This window comes from Dasypus novemcinctus, chromosome 12 (genome assembly GCF_030445035.2).
Source record: "Dasypus novemcinctus isolate mDasNov1 chromosome 12, mDasNov1.1.hap2, whole genome shotgun sequence".
Classification (NCBI taxonomy): Eukaryota; Metazoa; Chordata; class Mammalia; order Cingulata; family Dasypodidae; genus Dasypus; species Dasypus novemcinctus.
Genome location: NC_080684.1, coordinates 22,505,732 through 22,527,253, shown reverse-complemented (window position 1 = coordinate 22,527,253; position 21,522 = coordinate 22,505,732). Strand labels below are relative to the sequence as shown.

At 40.8% G+C, this 21,522-nt stretch overlaps 2 protein-coding genes across 3 annotated transcripts in view; one reads left to right on the top strand and one right to left on the bottom strand.

Annotated features, from left to right (window-relative positions):
- Positions 1-18,143, bottom strand: part of SARNP (SAP domain containing ribonucleoprotein) — a 63,110-nt gene extending 44,967 nt beyond the window's left edge. For both annotated transcript variants that reach the window (XR_188498.3, XM_004466073.5), the window contains exons 1-4: positions 18,043-18,143; positions 6,084-6,183; positions 3,199-3,245; positions 2,508-2,575 (exon numbers count right to left, since the gene is read on the bottom strand). Coding sequence is in view for 1 of the 2 variants with exons in the window: in XM_004466073.5 (XP_004466130.1) it covers positions 2,508-2,575; positions 3,199-3,245; positions 6,084-6,183; positions 18,043-18,078 (251 nt within the window). In the remaining variant the exon portion in view is untranslated. The remainder of the gene's footprint in view (positions 1-2,507; positions 2,576-3,198; positions 3,246-6,083; positions 6,184-18,042) is intronic.
- Positions 18,144-18,383: 240 nt separating this feature from the next.
- On the top strand, positions 18,384-21,452 carry ORMDL2 (ORMDL sphingolipid biosynthesis regulator 2). The gene is made up of 4 exons (XM_004466074.5): positions 18,384-18,480; positions 19,369-19,543; positions 19,727-19,878; positions 20,952-21,452. Exons 2-4 carry the CDS (start codon positions 19,370-19,372, stop codon positions 21,085-21,087), a joined length of 462 nt encoding a protein of 153 aa, XP_004466131.1. The 5' UTR covers positions 18,384-18,480; position 19,369; the 3' UTR covers positions 21,088-21,452.
- The last annotated feature ends 70 nt before the right edge of the window (positions 21,453-21,522 follow it).

The following is a 21,522-nucleotide window of genomic DNA, read 5'->3' as shown; positions in this document are numbered from 1 at the left end:
TTGCCAGATTTTCTTCCCCACACCTCCCCATCTTGTTCAGAAAGGGCCTCAGAAGTTTAATGTTTTACTTGAAGTCCAAGGTCACTAAGGGAGTCGTCCTCTCCACCAAACCAAGCTAATGAATTCCTTCACATTCCCATCTTGAAGTATGATCATTGCAGTACACCTCATGGCAGAAAGTGAGCCCCAGAGAAGCTTACTTCTGCTCTATTTCAACTCCCTTAGGCTCAATTAAACTCAAACAATAAAAACACATCATATTCTGGGACTCAGGGGAAATTTCCACTCTTCACTAAGAAATATGCTTCTCCTACCCATAGTCAAATACAAAATACTCCCTAAAACTACAGAGATGCAGAACTTCTTTGTACATACACACATGCTTTCAATTCCCTTTGTTTTGAACTTCATTAATAAAATTAAAGTCCTCTGAACATTAGAATTACATATATTTTACATATTCTAAAGATAATTCTTTTTAGTCCACAAAAGCCAATTATCACTTCATTTACTTTATCTTCCTTCTTGCCCCCAAAATTCCCAAATGTCTATTTTAAAGCTATCCCAGTAAGGTATTTTCTCAAGGCACTGTATCTAATCATAAATCTCTTTTAATGGGAAGATAACTAAATGGCTTTAGAAAGCTGAAGTATTTGAAAAATCACTCGAAATGTTAAATGCACATTCTCTGTGACCCAGCAAACCCAATTCTAGGAATTTATCCTATGAACATACTTGCCCAAGTATAAAACAGCTAACCATCCGGAAACACAAATCAAAATCACGATGAGATACCCCTTCATAACCATTAGGCTGTTATTTAATAAAATGGAAATAAAAAATGTTGACAAGGAAAGCAGAGAAAAAGGAACCCTTGTACACTGTCATTGAGGATATTAAATGGTGCTGCACTGTAGAAACCATTTGACAGTTCCTCAGAAAGTTAAAATCAGAATTATCACATTACTAGTCAATGCCACTTCTGGGAATATATCCAAAGAACTGAAAATGAACCCAAACAGATAACTATACCAATGTTGAGAGCAGCTGTTTCCAATAGCCAAAAAGCGGAAGCAATGCAAGTGTATATCAACAGATAAACAAAATGTTGTATATCTATACAATGGAATACTACTGAGTCATAAAAAGGAATGAAGTTCTGATATATGCTACAACATGCCTAAAATAGGCAAATTCATAGACATCCAGGGCTGGAAGGGTGGGTGTGGGGGAAATGGGGAGTTTCTGCTTAGTGGGTACAGAGTTTCTGTTTGAAGCGAGGAAAAAGTTTTGGTAATGGATGGTGGTGATGTGATGGTAGCACAATATTGTGAATGTAATTAATACAACTGAATTGTATACATATAAGTAGTTAATATGAGGAATAAGTTTTTGTGTAAGTTACCACAATAAAAATACTTTTTTAAAAAGTTGATAAAGAAGATGCCAACAATGCACTTTTTTTGCTATTATGGATAATCTCAATGTCCATTATCAGGTAACTGGATAAATAAATTACAAGACATCCACAGAATGGAGAGTACTATTAACTGCTAGAAAGAGTATAAGGTCCCAAGTTGATAACTACTAAATCTGAATGATGGGGTCATGTGGGTCATATACTATTAACTTGTAATTTCAGTAATAACTAAAAAAAGGGAGATCTGCCACTTAATAGGATAAAAATTCCTACTTCAGAGGGTCGATGTGAGGATTAAATGAAAACACACCATATATAAAATATTTCAGAAGGATATACTAAAGACCTCTGGGAAGTCAGATAGGGGTAGGAATAAGAATCAATTTTCAATTTATAAACTCCTCTATATTCATCTGTACTGTCTGATTTTTTTACTAGTACATACACTGCTTATGATAATTAAATGTATTAATACAGCTATAAAGAAAAATATTTTAGAAGGGTCTCAACTGTTTTTAAAGTGCTAGAGTATAAAATGGTAAACATTTATGGAAAAAGCCCCAAATAAAAGATATATACGATAACCCTTGTTAGGAGAGTTTAAATAAACCAAGATCCACTTTCTACTCTGGTACTTTGTCCTCCCCTCTACCACCATAAATCAAAAAGCAAGAGACAATACACTGTTACTTGGAGACATAATATCTGCCCAACACCCTTCTCCTTTACAAAACTCCTTATATATATATTTACACTTCTCTGGAGAACATTTTGAATCATCTATTATGGTGATCCCACAAAAAAACAACAAAGGCTAGGAGAACTAAACTTGAGTCTGGAATTGCAGCCACCTGGTCCCAATTATCTACTATATAACCCAGAGACCAAATGCTTGGCTTCATTGGGACCATGTATTTGGAGTGAAATAGACACTTCTGAAAACATACGATCTAATCAGAAGTGAAAAAGGACAAGGGGAATGTAGAAGAGGAACACAGAATGAAACACTAAATCCAACACTAAACACAAAGGTACAAGACCCTCAACTATCTGCTCTGTACTCAGATTATAAAAAAGGAATAGTTACACATCAACAGTTTTTTCAGGGAGTTCTTCCTCTTTGACAGGCAGTTCTATGGGCTTTGGTTCTTCTTCCTAAAACCAAATGAACAAGATGGTTAATATAAATCAAGAGTAAACATCCATCAACAGGGAAGCGGACTTGGCCCAGCGGTTAGGACATCCACATGGGAGGTCCGCGGTTCAAACCCCGGGCCTCTCTGACCAGTGTGGAGCTGACCCACGCGCAGTGCTGATGCGCGCAAGGAGTGCCGTGCCACGCAGGGGTGTCCTGGGAGCCCCACACACAAGGAGTGCACCCCGTAAGGAAAGCCACCTAGTGCCAAAGAAAGTGCAGCCTGCCTAAGAATAGCACCGCCCACACAGAGAAATGACACAACAAGATGACGCAGCAAAAAGAAACACAGGTTCCTGTGCCACTGACAACAACAGAAGCGGACAAAGAAGACGCAGCAAATAGACACAGAGAACAGACAACTGGGGTGGGGGGAAGGGGAGATAAATAAATAAACAAATCTAAAAAAAAAAAAATCCATCAACAGAAGAATATGAGAATTTCAAAATGAACCAGTCTCTCAGGACTTTCATTCCCTTTTTATGTTCCCCTAATGGGTTAGCACCTAAGCCATCTAAATGACTAATGTGAAACAATGCAGCCAGAGCAGTGGCATACTGCCAGGCCAGTGACTCCAACTCACCTCTGTTTCGTCTCCCAGTACATCTTCTTCATTTGCCTCCTCTTCAGCTAAAGAATATGAAAATATTCAGATCAAGCCCTGCTAAAAAACTACCTTGCTGTACTTAAGACTAAAATTATAACCATTTTGCTTTTTCAGAATAAAATTCAATAAAAAAGGAAGAACTGATGTTCGTAAAATTTGCTCCATACGGAGAACATAAATCTGCATTTCCACCTAACAATACATAGTTGAACTCCAGCTGGATTGAAGGACTAAATGTGATGAGTTTAAACTATAAAGTTAATAATGTAAGTAATATGGGAGAATATCTTTGACATTTAGTGGTGGGAAGGATTTCTAAAAAGCCCAGAAGTAAAAATAATAGATGAAAATTTAAAGATTTTTTCCAAAATTATTGACTTCTATTTAACAAAAGACACCATGGACAAAGTTGACAGATGAAAGAGAAGATATGTGTCTAAAACTAACAAGGGAATAATTACTAGAATATAAAAGAAATGCGTGCAAACCAGCCAACAAATGAAAGTTCAAGAGTAAAATGGCCAAGGAAGAGCAAATAGCTATAAACACAAGAAATGTTTAAACTTTTTAATAATTAAGAGAAATGAAAATAAGAACCACCAACAGATTAGGAAAAATTAGGGCATTTGATAGGATGGTGCCAAATTTACAACTACAAAGATACAAGACCTCTCATGCACTGCCAATGAGAGTAAAGATTTATGCAACAATTCTGGAAAACAATTTTGCCATGCCTAGTCATATTAACACATGTAACCTAGTGATCCCATTCCTGGGTATATATCCCATATTCCCAGACAGACACATAAGAGGCCATGAAAGTAGTAGTTCATCCCAGCATTATTTATAGTAGCAGGAACTTGGAAGAGTCAATATAGGTATGTGTCTTGAGTGAATTAAGTAAACTATGATGAACATAGATGACAGAATACTATCAACAATTGGAGGGGTGCTGGCCCTTCAAGGCAGAGGAGGGGACCCAGCCACCATAGCTGCAGTCCCGATGCAGTGAGGACCAGGAGTTTGGGGGCCGCCCCTCGCCCTCTCCTCCTCAGTGGCATTAGACTGAAAGTCAACAGCAACAGTATAAGATATCAGCAAACTGCTCTTGAGAGTCTGTGCACCAGCTCTGTTAGGAATTAACAACAAGATGAATGATAAACCAGACTTGTCTGAAGTGGAGAAGTTCGACAGGTCAAAACTGAAGAAAACTAACACTGAAGAAAAAAATATTCTCCCATCAAAGGAAATTATCCAGCAGGAGAAAGAATGTGTCCAATCATCATAAAATGGGGCTCTCCTTGCAAGAGCAAATTTCAACATTGTCTGGATGTCTTTGTTATAAGATTATTTTTTGTAAACTAATGTGTTTGTAGAGAATTTAGGCATCTTCTTCAATCTTCTCATCCATACTTACTAGTTAAAGGGTATGGGGTAGCCAATGCTCCATCACCTTCATTTAAAAACTCCCACTGGTGCATCAATTCCAGATAGCTAATGCTATCAGTAATCTCACCATTGATGATCTCGGTATATGTAGTCCTTGTACTCCCTACAAATTAGGTCACTTTTAACATCTTCCAATGGTTGCCTCCATTGTTCCATAATTTTCAGGAAGTTGCACGCCCTAGCAACTTCTCAATTTATTTTCCTTTCAAACGTAGCAATAAAATAATATAATAATTTAAAAAAAAAAAACTGGAATCAATATACTAAATGACATAAATATGTGATTACACCAAATACCATTAATTGTACTTTGGATGCATTTATGCTTTACTAATATGTATCAATAAAACTGATTTGTTAAAAAATATATATGTATTAGATGACCACACAGCCACATGTCATCTTTAAAAACCACAGTACAGGGAAGTGGTTGTGGCTCAAGCAATTGAGCACCTGCTTTCCACACGTGAGGTCCCAGGTACAGTTTCCAGTGTTTGCTAAAAGCAAAAAAAAAACAAAAACAAAAAAACCAAACAACAAGCAAATATATAAGAAAACCAACTCAGGGGAGCTGATGTGGTTCAGTAGCTGAGTGCCGGCTTCCACATACAAGATCGGGGGTTCAATCCCCAGCCCTGGTACCTCAAAAAACAGTACTTAGTGAAAGAAGTGAAAAATAAAAGTAAGGCTATGAACTCAGTAACATCTATGTAAATAAAAATATTATACACTAAGAACAGAATATAGGTTATAAGAACTAAGACAGGAAAAATATCAAACACATGAGAATGGTTGCCTAAGGAGGGTGGGGGGGGAAGTGAAATGAGAAATGGAATAAAAAGGAATACATAAATAAAAATTAGAGAGGGAATCTGTAGAACCTGAGTGAGAGTATACCTTAAAGAAGTTTTGTGGTTTTTTAAAAAAGCAGAATTGGAGAATGTCAGAGCTAGAAGAGACCAGAGACTACTTACAGTTTTGGATTTCTAGGGTCGACATTTTCTTATTCCATAAATCAAAATCAGACATAGCCATGTAAAAGTAGGACTGTCCAAAGTTACCTAGTAAAGTTCTGGCAATTGGAATTAGAACTCACATCTTCTAATTCTTAATCTAATGATACTGTATTACCATGCTAACTTTTAAATAACTTGCTGAAATAAAATCATAATGTTTTTAAATAACTTGCTGAACCAAAATCATAATGTCAAAAGAAAAAAGGAACATTTTTTTGCTTTATATCCATTGTTTTGGATTGATGCGGTTAATTAAGAGCTTACACCACCAATGACCTAAGCAAAAAAAACAAAACAACACACACACAAAAACAAAAAACAGAAATCTATGTGGCAAAGCCTGAAAACGAATCCCCTGGTTCACATCACTCCTTGCCTCCATATCGAAGCACTCACCATGCTCTTCAAGATATGCTTGGAGCCTGTTGATGAGATCTTGTTTTATTCCCTTGGTTTCCAAACCACGAGCAAGACATTCCTGCTTTAGTTCAGCAAGCTGAGAAAAAGGAATAAAACTTATCCTTAGTTAACAAGATTAATTTTGGTCAATGAAAAAAGGTAGTTTTTATAAAAAAAACAAAAAAGCTTAATAAAAATAAGATTCAACCCCAAATTATTGCCCTTAATTCCACTGAGCCTCTGAGACCCCTGAGATAGTCCACTTCCCGCTAACAATATTCAAATATGCAAGCGGACTTCTCTAATAGATGCTGAAGAACAATCATCCTACTTAAATAAAATTCCTATCTGTTCATGTACCTATTTATTATTACAAATCTTTAGCTATTTCCGAATAGTTCTAAGGAAAAAAGAAAAGCCTTTTTTCCCCTAAAAATTACCATGCCAGCTAGCATATGGGAAGAATGAGTCTTTAAGCAGAAAATCCAATTATCAAAAAGCAAATTCTTGGAAAGCAGATGCAGCTCAAGCAACTGGGTTCTCATCTACCATATAAGAGGTCCAGGGTTCAATTCCCGGGACCTCCTGGTGAAGGCAAGGTGGCCTGCACAGAATGCTGGCCCAGCAAGATAACGCAACAACAAAGAGATACAGAGGGAAACGGACTTGGCCCAGTGGTTAGGGCGTCTGTCTACCACATGGGAGGTCCAAGGTTCAAACCCCGGGCTTCCTTGACCTGTGTGGAGCTGGCCCATGCGCAGTGCTGATGCACGCAAGGAGTGCCCTGCCATACAGGGGTGTTCCCCGTGTGGGGGAGCCCCACGCGCAAGGAGTGTACCTCGTAAGGAGAGCCGCCCAGTGCGAAAGAAAGTGCAGCCTGCCTGAGAATGGTGCCACCCACACGGAGAGCTGACACAACAAGATGATGCAACAAAAAGAGACACAGATTCCTGTGCCGCTGACAACAACAGAAGCGGACACAGAAACAAGATGCAGCAAAAAGACACAGAGAACAGACAACGCGGGGGGGGGGGGGGGGGGATAAATAAATAAATAAATCTTTAAAAAAAGAAGAGACACAGAGGAGAAGCAATAAGAGACACAGCAGACCAGGGAGCTGAGGTGGCACAAGAGATTGAGGGCTTTCTCCTGCAAGCAGGCACAGAAGAACACACAGAGAATGGATACAGAGAGTAGATAGCGAATGTAAACAACAAGACAGGGGAGAGAGAAATAAATCTTAAAAAAAAAAAAAAAGTAGATTCTCCTCACCACCTATTATCCCAAATCCTTTACCACAATCTACAATATACAAGCATACTGATCTGACCACTGTAGAATTAGGCAGATGTTTTGGCTAGCTTAAGGTCAACAATAAATTGTGAAAAGGATCTATATCAATATGAAAGAATATTTAATGGCATGCCAAAGAGCTTTGCTGAAGATTTTAAAATCTGTAACTCCTCAGGTTCTGTTCTCTGTGCCTCCTATAGAAAAGCAAGACAGCATGCTGACGCAGCAAGATGACACAATGAAAAGATGCAACAAGGAAACACAATGAGAGCCACAACGAAGTGAGGAGTGGAGGTAGCTCAAGAGATGTGGCACCTCCCTCCCACATGGGAGGTCCTAGGTTCAGTTCCCAGTGCCTCCTGAAAAGAAGACGAGCACACAGTGAATGGACAGAGAGAGCAGACAGATAGGGCAAACAATGGTGGGGGGAGTGGGATAAAAAAAAAAATTAAATCTAAAAATTAAAACTAGTAGCTTAAGGAGATAAAAGTCATATAAAAGTCATGCTTATCACCTTTGTGGATAAAATGAAAAAGGAGAATCGATGGAAAACTGATAACTAAGCTTTAAAAAAAAACTCTAGGGAAGACAGCGAGCCAAAACGAAGACCCAATTTAAAAGGAATAAGATATAACTATAAAGTTCTGCATGTATATTCAAAACGTCAGTTGTACAAAAAAAAAAAAAAAAAAAAAAAAAGATGTGGGAGATCTGGCTCAAGAGTAATGCAAAAGATAATCTTGGAGTTAACAATAATTCTAGGTTATGGGTAAGTGAAATATAGAATCTATAATAAATGATTTAATAGCCTTTAGGGGTTCTATACTCTAATTTTAAGCAGCATGCCAACATGGTGATCCAAGGAGAACAAGCAGGAAAAGAAAGGCCCCAGAAATCCTATAGGCAGATCAGAACATGAATAAATGTTCAGCCTGGAAGTAGGCCTTGATAGTTTTGAAGTTCAGATCTAAGACTGACCAATAGCAGTTAGACAGCAGATTCCAACAGAAGAAAGAACTATTATAACTAAGGCAGTAAGCTCGGCATCTCTAGGTTTTCAACAAGGACAGCAGTCCATCCCTAGTAGGAAGTATTTGGAAATGGAAAAGGGGATATCACGATCATTGAAGAGGTGAGGTACTAATGGCATTCAGTGAGTGGAACAGGTGGGGATGCTAGTCAGGGGGATCTGTCCTACCCAAAATGCCAATAGCACCCTGTCAGTTTGGATTTGATGCCTTCCAAAGAGATTATGTTTTTAAACTAATCTATTCCTGTGGGTGTGATAACTTTTGACTGCTTTAGATCACTTGACTAGATTGATTTTTTAAGGCAGTATAAGGGATTGAACCTAGGACCTTGTGCACTAGAAGCAGGTACTCAACCACTGAGCTACATCTGCTCCCCAATGAAAGTTGGTTTTTTGGTTTGTTTTTTAGGAGGTACCAGGGATCGAACCTGGGATGTCATACCTGGGAAGCAGGTGCTCAACCACTTGAGCTACATCCACTCCCTAGATTGCTTTTGATTGAACTGCATCAGTGAGGCATGTCTTGGGTCTCTGCCCTCTTGCTGGGTCTGATATAAATGGAGACACACAGGAAAGTACAGAGAAAGGAAGCTGCCATATTGATCCTGCCATGTGAGAAAGGACTCCAGGTTCCCTTACTGCTGCAAAAAGTCAGAGAAGCCCCAAGAGGGTGAGAGAGGTTCCAGAGTCTGGAATCTGCAGAGAACAAAGGCTCAGAAAGAGGACCCAAAGGCGCAGGCCCACTGAGTAGCTCAAGGCTGAGGAGAGGAGCCCTGTCACATGCCCACTCCCCAAGGGCAGGACACCAGGATTACCAGTAGCTGACTTTCATGAGAAAGTACCTCTGATGGTGCCCTGATACGGACATTTCACGGCTTTGGAACTGAAAATTTTCACCTCAAATAAAATTCCCATTTCAGGTAATTTGTATCGGCATTCCTGTGGCAAACTAAGACAAACCCTCTGTTGAGAAACATGGTAGATAATTACCCACTAAAAATGTTATTTTCAAAGAAAGGCTTCTACATACAATAGTGATTGCTGAGTGCTGCAGAGCATAGTAAAGAATACGACCCTGAAGCCAGACCACCTGGGTTCAAATTCCAATTCTACCACTTACCAACAGTGTGACACTGGGCAAGTAACTTAAACCCCTCTGTGCCTCAGTTTTCTTATCTGTGAAATAGGGATAATAACAGTACATATCTCATATGGCTATAATAAAGATTAAACCAGTAAATATTTGTAAAGTATTTAGAATGGTGTTTGGCAGCTGGTAAGCACTTTCTAAGTGTCTGTTAGATAGAAAATGGTGAGGGATTTGGCAAGATTAGATAAAATGAGCAATTTTCAAATTTCTGAGATCAATATTTTTTTTAAATAAGTAGACTGATAGGGCTGCCAACTTTTTATAATATTGCAACTGGGTCAAAGACCAATACTTTCATTTAAAAAAAGAAAAGAAAAACCGAAAAACTAATTACTAGAAAAACTTGGGTATCACAAACTTGGGTATAACAGTGATGTCAAGCTGCTATATATTTCTAAAAATTTATTCTCAATTTTTGTACTTATCAATAACCAGTGACAAAAAATTAATTCATGGATCAGCACTGGACTGCAGTCCATACTTAACAACTTTTATTGGTTTGTAAAAGTACTATGTTCTGCAGAATAATTAGAAACTATTAGAAAGTACAGAGGAAAATAAGTCATCTATTATCCCAATCTCATGTGATCACTTAAGATTTTAAATATATTGTGTTTGTTAGGGGAAAATGCTGGTTATTTGTTTACAAAGAAATATAGCTGCTTTATTCCCTTTAACTCCTAAACCTCCATAAGCCTCCATTCCTTTTTTTTTTTAATTATCCCCCCCTGTGGCTTTTTGTGTGCTGTCTGCTCTGTGTCCATTTGCTGTGTGTTTTTCTGTGTCTGTATTTATTAATTTTCCCTCCCCGCTTTCAGCTTTCATGTTGTCTGCTCTCATGTCCATTCGCTGAGCACTCTTCTGTGTTTTTTTCTGCTTGTCTTTTTGTTGAGTCACCTTGCTGAGTCGCCTCTCTGTGGCATCTGCCAGCCGGGCGGCACTGTGCAGTGTGGGCAAGCCTGCCTTTACAAGGAGGCCCCGGGACGCGAACACAGGGCCTCCCATATGGTAGACAGGAGCCCAACTGATTGAGGCACAGCCGCTTCCATCTATTTTTTTTTTTCCTGGTTTAAATATTTTTGTTGTTCCTTCTTCTTCCTAGTTCCCAAAAGTGTGCCTAGATGTAGGCAAAAGTTTACAAAGACTTCTAAGTGACAAGAAAACAGACAGCGATGACTATGCACAGTATGCTGATCTAGTATGATCTGATCTAGACTTGGGGCTGACAAAGAGTGGTACAATTTGTTCCAACTGATTTTTTTTTTTAATGTAGCTCACCATTACCACAATTGGTTTTTTAAAAAAAGATTTATTTATTTATTTCTCTCTTTCTCTTTCTCTCTCTCTCTTCCACGCCCCCCCCCACCCTGGTTGTCTGTTCTCTGTGCTCATTTGCTGCATGTTCTTTGTCCGCTTCTGTTGTTGTCAGCGGCACAGGAATCTGTTTCTTTTTCTTGCATCATCTTGTTGTGTCAGCTCTCCGTGTGTGTGTGGCGCCATTCCCGGGCAGGCTGCACTTTCTTTCACGCTGGGCGGCTCTCCTTATAGGGCGCACTCCTTGCATGTGGGGCTCCCCTACGCAGGGGACACCCCTGTGTGGTAGGGCACTCCTTGCACACATCAGCACTGCACATGGGCCAGCTCCACACGGGTCAAGGAGGCCCAGGGTTTGAACTGCGGACCTCCCATGTGGTAGAAGGAAGCCCTAACCACTGGGCCAAGTCCGCTGCCCCCAACTGATCTTTTAGCATGAACAGCATCCATCACTGCTGACCACTGATTTTCCAAATGCTTCTAGTCACCAAGGTCTAAGTCCCCAATGGTTTTCCCCTAATCCTAGGTCTCTCCTCATTCAGCGGTGCTCTTAGCACCTTCATGTCCCCTCCTTGGTTAAACAGGAATATTATATATAGTTTCTATATAATGTATTACTTGAATCATATTAATGGTTCTTTTAACATATTAGGATATTATTTTGGTTTTTTTCAGATGCTTTAAAATAACTTATTATGAATATTTTTAAGCATACAAAAAAGTAGGGAGAACAGTACAATAAATCCTCATATAGTCATCACAAAGACTATTAATAATTTATAACATTTTACCATACTTATTTCATTTTTTTCTTTGCCAAAGTATTTTAAATTAAATTGCAGAATGAAATTTCACTGTGAAATACCTCAAACAGCATCCCTAAAAGATGAGGACATTTTCTTACAAAACTACAATATCATGAACAAACTATCAATATTAAAAAGAGCTCCTTTAGGAAGCAGATGTAGCTCAAGTGGTCAAGCACCCACCTCCCATGTAAGAGGTCCTGGGTTCAATCCCCAGTACCTACCTCCCCCCCGCAAAAGGATTCCTTTATATTATCTAATACTTAATACATACTAAAATTAAACCAATTGCTGCCAATTCCTTCCCCAACTGATTTGCTCAAATCAGGATTTGGTTTTCTGGCAGACACTGTCATAGCACAACCCAGGGATATTGTTTTAAAAGAAAAATAGATAAGCAAAAATATGAAGCAGTTGAAAATGAAGTAACTTCTTTCACACATATTTCAGCACATTTGTGAATGAAACAAAAACTTTTTAAAACTTCAAATAAGAACTACCATATCAACCCTTACCATTTCTACAAGAATTTATTTTAAAACATTTTAAAAGAATTTATTTAAAAAACAAGGCATATATGTGAATTTTATGGTATGCAAATTATATCTCAATAAAGTTGTAAATTTTAAGTTACAGATTAGGGAAGTAGCTGTGGCTAAATCGATTGGGCTCCCATCTACCATATGGGATGCCCTGGGTTCGTGTGCCAGGGCCTCCTTGTGAGGGCAGGCTGGCCCACGCCTGTGGAGAGCTGATGGCCAGCGCCCGCAGAGAGCTGACAGCCCGCCCTCCCACTCGCAGAGAGCTGCGCAGCAAGATGACACAACAAAGGAAGATAAGCAGACACAGAAGAACGCACAGTGAATGGATAGAGAGAGCAGACAGCAAGCAAGCCACGGCACAGGGCGGGGGGATAAATAAAAATAAATCTTTAAAAATGAAAAAAAAAAGTTACAGATTATAGATGGCATATTAACATTATTGTAAAAAATAAGATATACACACACTTGATGTATGTACACAAGATGCCTGGACAAAAAACAGATAAGTAATGCTTGCTGAATTTGAGAAGAGGAAGCTAGCTGGGGACAGATGTAGGAGGGAAGTTTTCACCATATACCCTTTTGTATTTTTATAATTGTGAACTTATGCCTGAATTACTGATTCAAAAAACAATTTTAAAAACCTATTTTTCAGTATTAATAAGCATTCTCCATTCTACCTATTTAATAAGCAGAGGAAAGATAGATCAACTGACCTTATAATACATCTGACATTAGTGAATTTAATGCCCTGTGATCCCTTCTATTACTAATCTTGAATATTTATTCAAATCTTTTATTAGAAGTCTTTTTCATTTGTTCTCTCTCCATGTGGTTTATAAACTCTTTGAGGGCAGAGACATTTTCTATTACCTGTAACATTTCATACAATAGGAACTCAAATGTGTGTTCCAAGTATTAGTATGTACCAGCAAAGGGTTAAGTACTCTGCATTTATTTTCTCATTTAACCTTTACAATAAACCTATGTGGATGGTATTATGACTCCCAATTTATAAATTAAGAAAATGAGGCTTAAAGAGATTCAGTAACTTGCTTAAGATTACAGTCGGTAAAGAGTAGAGCAATATGCCAGCTCAATTCTGATTCAAACCCATAATCTTAATTTACTGAGGTGCTGACACAGCTCTCTTGATTCTCCTCTCACCTCTCCTCCTCAGCCTCCTTATTAATTCTTCTTCCACCCAACCTCATAAATTACTGATATTCACTAAGATTCCTTTCTTTAGCCCTCTTTCATTCCCCCTGTACCAAATGCTTACTCGCTACCCTGGATATAATCAGCAAATCCTGTTACTTCTACTTCAAAATATATCCAAAATCTAAACCCTTTTCACCATCTCAAACACTACTTTGCCCTGGCCTTTCATACAAATTATTTCAAAAACCTCTTTAGCCCCTGCCTCACTAGTAGTTTATTCTCAACAAAGGAGTCAGAGTGATCCTTCAAAAATTTAAATCAGATCATATAACTCCAATATTGAAAAATCTTGTAGAAGTTTGATATTACTGATGAATTCCAAAAAGAAATATTGGACTACGTTTGTAAACTAATCTTTTCCTCTGGGCATATTATATTATATTGGATTCAGAGGTTTACTTGATTAAGTAATTATGTAAACCTCTTGTGCCAGTAGGCATGGCAAAGGACAGAGTTGAGGATTTTTTGAAGCTGGAGTTTTGATGTTGGAGTTTGATGCTGAAGCCTTAAGCTGGAGCCCCAGGAAGAGAGGTACCCTAAGCTTGGAAAGAAGCCAGTCCTGGGAAGAGAGGAACCCAGGAAGCCTGAACCTGCACAGACATTAGCAGCCATCTTGCTCCAACACATGACAACAGACTTAGGCGAGGGAAGTAACTTACACTTTATGGTCTGGTACCTGTAAGCTCCTACCCCAAATAAAAACCCTTTATAAAAACCAATCGAGTTCTGGTATTTTGCATCAGCACCCGCCTTTGGCTACTAATACAAATCCACTGGTTTCTCAACTCCTTAAGAGTAAAAGCTTGAGGAGCAGATGTAGTTCAAATGGATGAGCACCTGCTTCCCTTGCACAAGATCCTGGACTCAATATTGTGGACCTCTAAAAAAAAGTAAAAGCCAGAATCCTAACAATCATAATCTACAAGGCTCTATACAATCTGCTACCCATCCTCATCATTATTTGTGAGTCCTCCTCTCCTATTATTCCTACTATAACTGCTCACTCTGATAAGCCAAATTAGCTTCTTTGCTACTCCTCTAACATTTTCCACTTGGTTGACTCCTTCAAGTCTGCTTAAACATAACCTTCTCAAGGAGGCCTTCTAGTCATTCTATTTAAAATTACAATGTCCTTCCTACTCTACTACCTATCCCTCTTTCCCACCTTTCTCACAATTTGACATCTTAAAAAGGTATGAAGTATTTACCTTATAAGGTTATTGAGAGAATTCAATCAGTTATTGTACGTACATAGCTTCCACCAGTGCTTGCCACTTAGTGTTAGTTATCAGTGAACACAGCCATTATGAGGAAATAAATATGGCAACTGTGGTTGGATTGTGAAAAACTAAGCTGGAGAGAATGGCAGGAATATTAAAAGTTTTAAGCAGAGGAGTGATTATTATAATAAACACCTAACTGACAAAATCTCTCTCCCTCACTCCATAATGCCAAAAGAATACAAGCTGTTCACATCAGCAACTCCTTTCAAATTTCCAAAGACTTCCCACTTTTGCCAACATGAAAAGCCAAATTCCTCACATAACTCAGAAGGCCCCTTTCTCTTTCTAAAAGATTTTTAATTTATTTCTCCCCCTGCCCCCAGTTTTCTGCTCTCTGTGTTCATTTGCTGTGTGTTCTTCTGTGTCCACTTGTATTCTTGTCAGTGGCACCGGGAATCTGTCTCTTTTTGTTGTGTCACCTTGCTCCATCAGCTCTCCATGTGTGCAGCACCACTCCCAGGTGGCTGTACTTTTCTTGCGCAGGTTGCACTTCTTGCACATGGGGCTCCCCTACGTGGGGGACACGCACAGCACTCCTTGCACGCATCAGCGCTGCGCATGGGCCAGTTCCACACAGGTCAAAGACGCCCAGGGTTTGAACCACAGACCTCCCATGTGGTAGACGGACACCCTAACCACTGGGCCAGGTTCGCTTCCTGACCTTTTCAATATCACTCCAATCTACCTTTATGGTCACATAGTTCACCCTCTTTCCTTTCTGATCTTTAAACACCCATATATGTGCACTTTATACTTCAATAATATAAATGTCACACTGTTCTCTCCTCTGCAAGAGAGTCACTTTTCTCACATTTGACTGAAAATCTGGTACTGTAACCGTTCAAAAGACAGTTTTGACCACATTTCTATAAAATCTTCAGAAATTGGTAATCACTGTGGAGTTTTATATTAACTCAGACAGATAATACAAAACTTTTCTTTCCTGTTTTAAATATTGTTCCTTTCCTTTGAGGTCCCATGCTAAACTCCCATGTTCTCTTTACAAAAATGTAAAGAATTTTTTTTCTTTTTAAAAAAGAGTAAACCCTGAATCAAGCCAAAAGTCATGATCATTCCATCAAAATCACCAGTGCAATCAAACATTAACTGTCCATCAGAATTAAAGGCATGGGTTCTTAACCAGAGGTCCATGGACTCCTCAGGGCTACAAGGTAGTTTTATGAAGCCCCTCAAATTGCATGCAAAGTATGTGTACATGCCTTTTACTGGGGAAAGGGTCCATACCTTTAATCAGAGTTTCAAAGATATCTGTGACCTCCAAAAGGTTAAGAAGTGCTCTAGAGAAAAAGCAAAGACAAGTAAATGTGATTAAAGGAGTGAGTCCCGGGAAACGGAGTTGGCCCAGTGGTTAGGGCATCCGTCTATCACATGGGAGGTCTGCGGTTCAAACCCCGGGCCTCCTTGACCCATGTGGCGCAGTGCTGATGCCCGCAAGGAGTGCCCTGCCACGCAGGGGTGTCCCCGTGTAGGGGAGCCCCACACGCAAGGAGTGCACCCCGTAAGGAGAGCCGCCCAGCACCAAAGAAAGTGCAGCCTGCCCAGGAATGGCGCCGCCCACATGGAGAGCTGACACAAGATGACACAACAAAAAGAAACAGATTCCCGTGCTGCTGACAACAACAGAAGCAGACAAAAGAAGACGACGAAGCAAATAGACACAGAGAACAGACAACCGGGGTGGGGGGGAGGGGAGAGAAATAATAAATAAATCTTTTAAAAAATAAATAAATAAAAGAGTGAGTCCTTTTTAAGCTGTCAGGAGTGCCTCAAGGTCTTTTAGATATAATGCCTGAAGTCAGGTTAAGAGGACATTTTGTAAAATGTGACTTATTAAATGCAAATTTAATATAAACCTGACAAACAGATTTGTCATCCATAAAATCAAGTCACAGAGGAAGTCAGTTACTTACTCCAGGGGTTTCAAAAATGGGATAAACAGGAAGGATATATTAGATCTTCTATTATTATTTTCTTTTTAACTCATTCAAAAATTCCTTTTTGTGTATATTTTATAACACATTAACAGTACAGTAGTACTGTGTAATATATAAATAAGCATACATATAGAGGTGGTTGCTCAATTTTTAAAATTCATCACGATGAATATTAGAATACTGGTATAATCTACATGTGTCAGTCCCATCAACTTAACAGTAACAGCAGAACAACACGGAAATTCACTAGTACAGTTTAGAATCCAAAGCTGGGAAATATATCAGATTTCACAGAAAGGCTAACTGGTGTCAACTAATAAGTGAATAAAGGAAGAACCTCTCCCTACCATTCTCCCCTTAAACTAATGGTCATCATCTCTGAAGGATCAGTTTTCAGCTTCAACTGAAATCAGCCTAGTTTGTTCAAAGTCTCAGGACTATGTGGCCAAAACATTGTGATGGAAAACTAGCTGCAAAATCACAAATGGACAACTAATCAAAATATTATCTTAATTCACCCTGAAAGAATCTATTATTTTCTTCCAAGTAATGATAACCTATGTATGAAAAAGCTATCAAGAGTCCCAAAAGACACAGATCTTAAAAAAAGGTTCTATGATTCGAAGTGTCACCCAGTGGTGACACCAAGAGCTGCAGGGTTCCCCCGCGATAAGAAACAGGACAGAGATATCCATATCCTTGGAATTGTTTTTCTATAGTATTACAACCTTAGGTTCTCTCGGGGAGAGCGGAAAGGGAGGCTGCCGGGAAAACACGTGAGAGAACTAGAAAAACTTTTATCTGAGGCGTCAACGTCTTCACTAACTCTTAAGCCCTCCTGGAGTCCAGGCCTGAAAGGGGAAGGCCTAAGGCCTTTCCCAGCTCTCAAAATTCGCTCCAGGGGGCTTAACCCCACTAGAAAAAGGAGTGGAAGCATTCTCTGGATCACGTTTGGGACTTAGAAAAACACAACTAACGGGGGAATCTCGGCTGTGGATAACAGACAAGAAGCATCAACCCAAGGAAGAAAAAGATGTCAGGGTCCGGCGGGAAATGAGGAAACCCCTAATGTCGTTCTCTGACGAGAAAAGACAAAGAGAGGGTGATGGCTGATAAAGCACTGAAGAAAGCTAGGGCGCCGAAATAACATATAAAGATAATAGTAAAACCGCGAGTAGAAATGGGAAATTAGGGAAGGCATAGCGGGAAAGAAGGGAGGCACAAAAGAAAGCCCGGCTAACTAAGGAGAGAGCCGGAAAACGAAGTGAAAAAGTCTGCAAAGAGCACGAGAAGGTGCAAGCCAACCTGCAGAATTCAGCCACCAGAAACGTCCAACTCAGCCCTTTCTCCCCTTCACGGTACCTTCAGCTTATGGAGCTCCACCGTCTCCGCCGCCATCTTGTTGCCGCCGCCACTCTGCTGCGCCCCCGCCCGCTGCCTCCGCTTCCAGGAGCTCCCGCCTAGGCGTAGAGAACGAAGGTCAGCCAATCGCTTTCACTCTTACTTCCACCCCACACCATCAGCTCTTCCCATTAGTCAGTCGCTTTCGCTCCTCTCCGCAGCCCTCCCCACCTTTCTCAAAGTGAGACAGGGTGAAGGGCGGGTTCTGCATCTTCCGGTCGACGGAAGTGGCGACCAATCGTGCGTCCCATTGTAGACCGCCAACCAACGGGTGGTGGCAGCGCTGATTCTATTCTACCAATAAAGAGAGAGCAGATGGGCGGGGGAGGCTGCTTCCTGGAGACCACAGGGGTAGAAGTGAGTGCCGCGCCGGGCGGGATCGGCCTTTGAAAAAAGCAGGTAGGGGTTGTCGGGAGAGTGGAAAGGGGGTGCTGAGTAAAATAGTGCGAGGTGAAAGGGAAGGAGTTAAAAGCCGTGAGGGGAACTCTGAACAGAGTTTTGAGGGGAACCGACGAACGTGAGAGGAAAGCTGGAACGAGCACGAGGAGGGTTTAATATTAGGATTTAGGGAATTTTAGGTAGAAAGGGATGGCAGGCAACACCTGCCCTCTAACCAGACTTCAGTTTTAGAGCCAACGCTGTTTTAGAGCCGAATTCAGACTACCAAAACCGCCCCCAGAATCGGTGCTAGGGCTCCATTCCTCGAGGTATTGAACTCAGGTCCTTTTCTAGCCCTGGAGAAGTCCAGGGCAAGTTCTTACAGCGCCTCTCACTTGAAAGGAGGAATGAGGATCCTTGTTGGTTACGTGCAAAGGAAATGAGAGGGCGGGTAAGCCCGAGAGGAAAAGCTGGAAATTTGAGGTAGCTTTATCCCTTCAGCCCTCCTTAGTCGTTCCTTGATTGAATAATGAATTTATGTAACCTCTTCTTGATTCCTTATTAACTTCATGAGAGTAAAGTGAGATACTCCTAAGTTCCCCTTGCTCTTTGCAAGCGGCGCCCCACACCTAGGCTTAATTAATCCTTCATGTTACAGGTGAACTGTAAGGATCAGTAAAAATTACAATATGTCTCTAAAATATAGGGAGGGCTCTTCTTGCCTTTGAAAAATTTCCCCAAGACTCCAATTTTTCCTTTGTGCATGATGGGAAAATTCTTTCATTCTCAGTGGAGTTCAGGGGATTTTTGGCTATTCAGGTGATAAGTGGGGGAACAAGCTCAAAGAAATTTGGAGGAAATTGAATTGGACTCCTGCCTGATTCCACCCCCCACCCTCCCCACTGATAGGATGAATGTGGGAGTGGCACACAGTGAAGTAAATCCCAACACTCGGGTCATGAGTAGCCGTGGCATCTGGCTGGCCTACATCATCTTGGTAGGACTGTTGCATGTGGTTCTACTCAGCATCCCCTTCTTCAGCGTTCCTGTTGTCTGGACCCTGACCAACGTCATCCATAACTTGGTAAGCACTAAACCACACCCTTATACCCACCCCCCCAGGCCTTCCCCAGCCAAAACCAATAAAACCACCAATTCTTTGAGGATGTTTGCCTTCCTTTTGGGATCTCATTTCCTACCTTAGCTAAATTCTTGAACTGTAAGACTTCTTTCTGTCCCTCCTCACCCTGTCCCTTTCCCCTCCTAGGCTATGTATGTCTTTCTACATACTGTGAAAGGAACACCCTTTGAGACCCCTGACCAAGGAAAGGCACGGCTCCTGACACACTGGGAGCAAATGGACTACGGGCTCCAGTTTACCTCTTCCCGCAAGTTCCTTAGCATTTCTCCTATTGTACTGTGAGTTTGGGGAGGAGGGGTTGGTAATGGGAGATGCTGGGTTGGAAAGCTCTTTTAAAAAGCCAGATACAGGGAAGTGGATTTGGCTCAACCGATTAAGAGCATCTGCCCACCGTATGGGAAGCCCAGGGTTCAAATCCAGTGCCTCCGGACCCATGTGGTGAGCTGGCCCATGCGCAGTGCTGACGTGTGCAAGGGGTGCCCTGCGATGCAGGGGTGTCCCCCGCATAGGTGAGCCCCACATGCAAGGAGTGTACCCCTGCAAAGAGAGCCACCCCAGGCAAAGGAAGTGCAGCCTGCCCAGGAGTGGCTCCACACACATGGAAAGCTGACACAGCAAGATGACGCAACAAAAAGACACAGATTCACGGTGCCACTGACAAAAATGCAAGTGGACACAGAAGCACACACAGCGAATGGACACAGAGAGCAGACAACAGGGGGCGGGGGGGGGAAGGGGAGAGAAATAAATAAAAAATAAATCTTGAAAAAAAAAAAAAAGCCAGGTACAAAGGGCAACAGGGGGACACTAAGAAGCAGACTACCCATCTAAGATCCTTAGAAGAGAACATGGTATACTAGTTAGAAGATACCATGGAATACTAGTTACTAGGGAGAGCAGTAAGTAGAAGACAGTAACAAGCATTCCTTGCTACAATCTTGGTGGCAGGGGAATGGAGAGGGACTGAGATGTGATAAAATGTCAAATAAAACCAGATGATTTTACACTTCCAAACATAAGTAACTGATGGAGGCAGAATCTGTGAAAACTGGGGACTAGAAGCAGATAAGACTCTTAACATTCATATAGGCTGAAACAGCGTCAGCTGTCATTTGCCACTTGTCATTAACAATGAAGAAATGCACAAACTGACCTATAATCTCCAGTTAAAGGTGCTATCTGATGATCTCCCCAACCCCCAAACAAATCCTGTTGATGTGGCTGCAGTGTTTTCAGATGTTCTAGGACTACATGCAATAGAACTGGTAATTTAAAATAGAAAAGTCACTAGGAAGACATGACTCTGGGTAGGGAAGTCCAACCTCATTCTTCCCATTTCTTCTCTCCCCAGCTACCTTCTGGCCAGCTTCTACACCAAATATGATGCTGCTCACTTCCTCATCAACACAGCCTCACTGCTCAGTGTACTCCTGCCTAAGTTGCCCCAATTCCATGGGGTCCGTCTCTTTGGCATCAACAAGTACTAAGGGATAGGGCTAGAGACAGCTCCACAGGTGTGGAGAAGACACCAGAACAAAGGGCTGTAACATACTTCATCCTTCATACTGTCTTCTGTATTTTGAAAGGCCAGAACTGTACGACCTTTCCCAAATTCCCAGGAAGAGAAGAGATTGGAAAATGGGGCTCCCTGGGCCCAGCCCTGCTAGGAGCAGGTTTCTCTGAATCACGGAAGGCAGGTGAGGCAAGGGCCAGTCCCTCCTCCACAGCAGGAAGCCATGTTTGGGTAGCTTGTTTGATGATTAAGTTTTCCCGTATCTTCCACAACCCCCCCCCCCTCTTTTCCAGCTCTGTTTTGCTGTGTATTTCCCTTATAATAAAGATCATTTTTCCAGATATGGCTACAATTTGGTCAGCAGGAAGGGCAGGGAAAGGGAATGCTGACTTGCTGTATAAAACTTCTC

Coding starts and splice junctions, on each gene's coding strand:
- ORMDL2 (XM_004466074.5), top strand. CDS start 19,370: ATGAATGTGGGAGTGGCACACAGTGAAGTAAATCCCAACACTCGGGTC. Junction 19,544..19,726: donor CCAACGTCATCCATAACTTG/GTAAGCACTAAA, acceptor TTCCCCTCCTAG/GCTATGTATGTCTTTCTACA. Junction 19,879..20,951: donor AGCATTTCTCCTATTGTACT/GTGAGTTTGGGG, acceptor TTCTCTCCCCAG/CTACCTTCTGGCCAGCTTCT.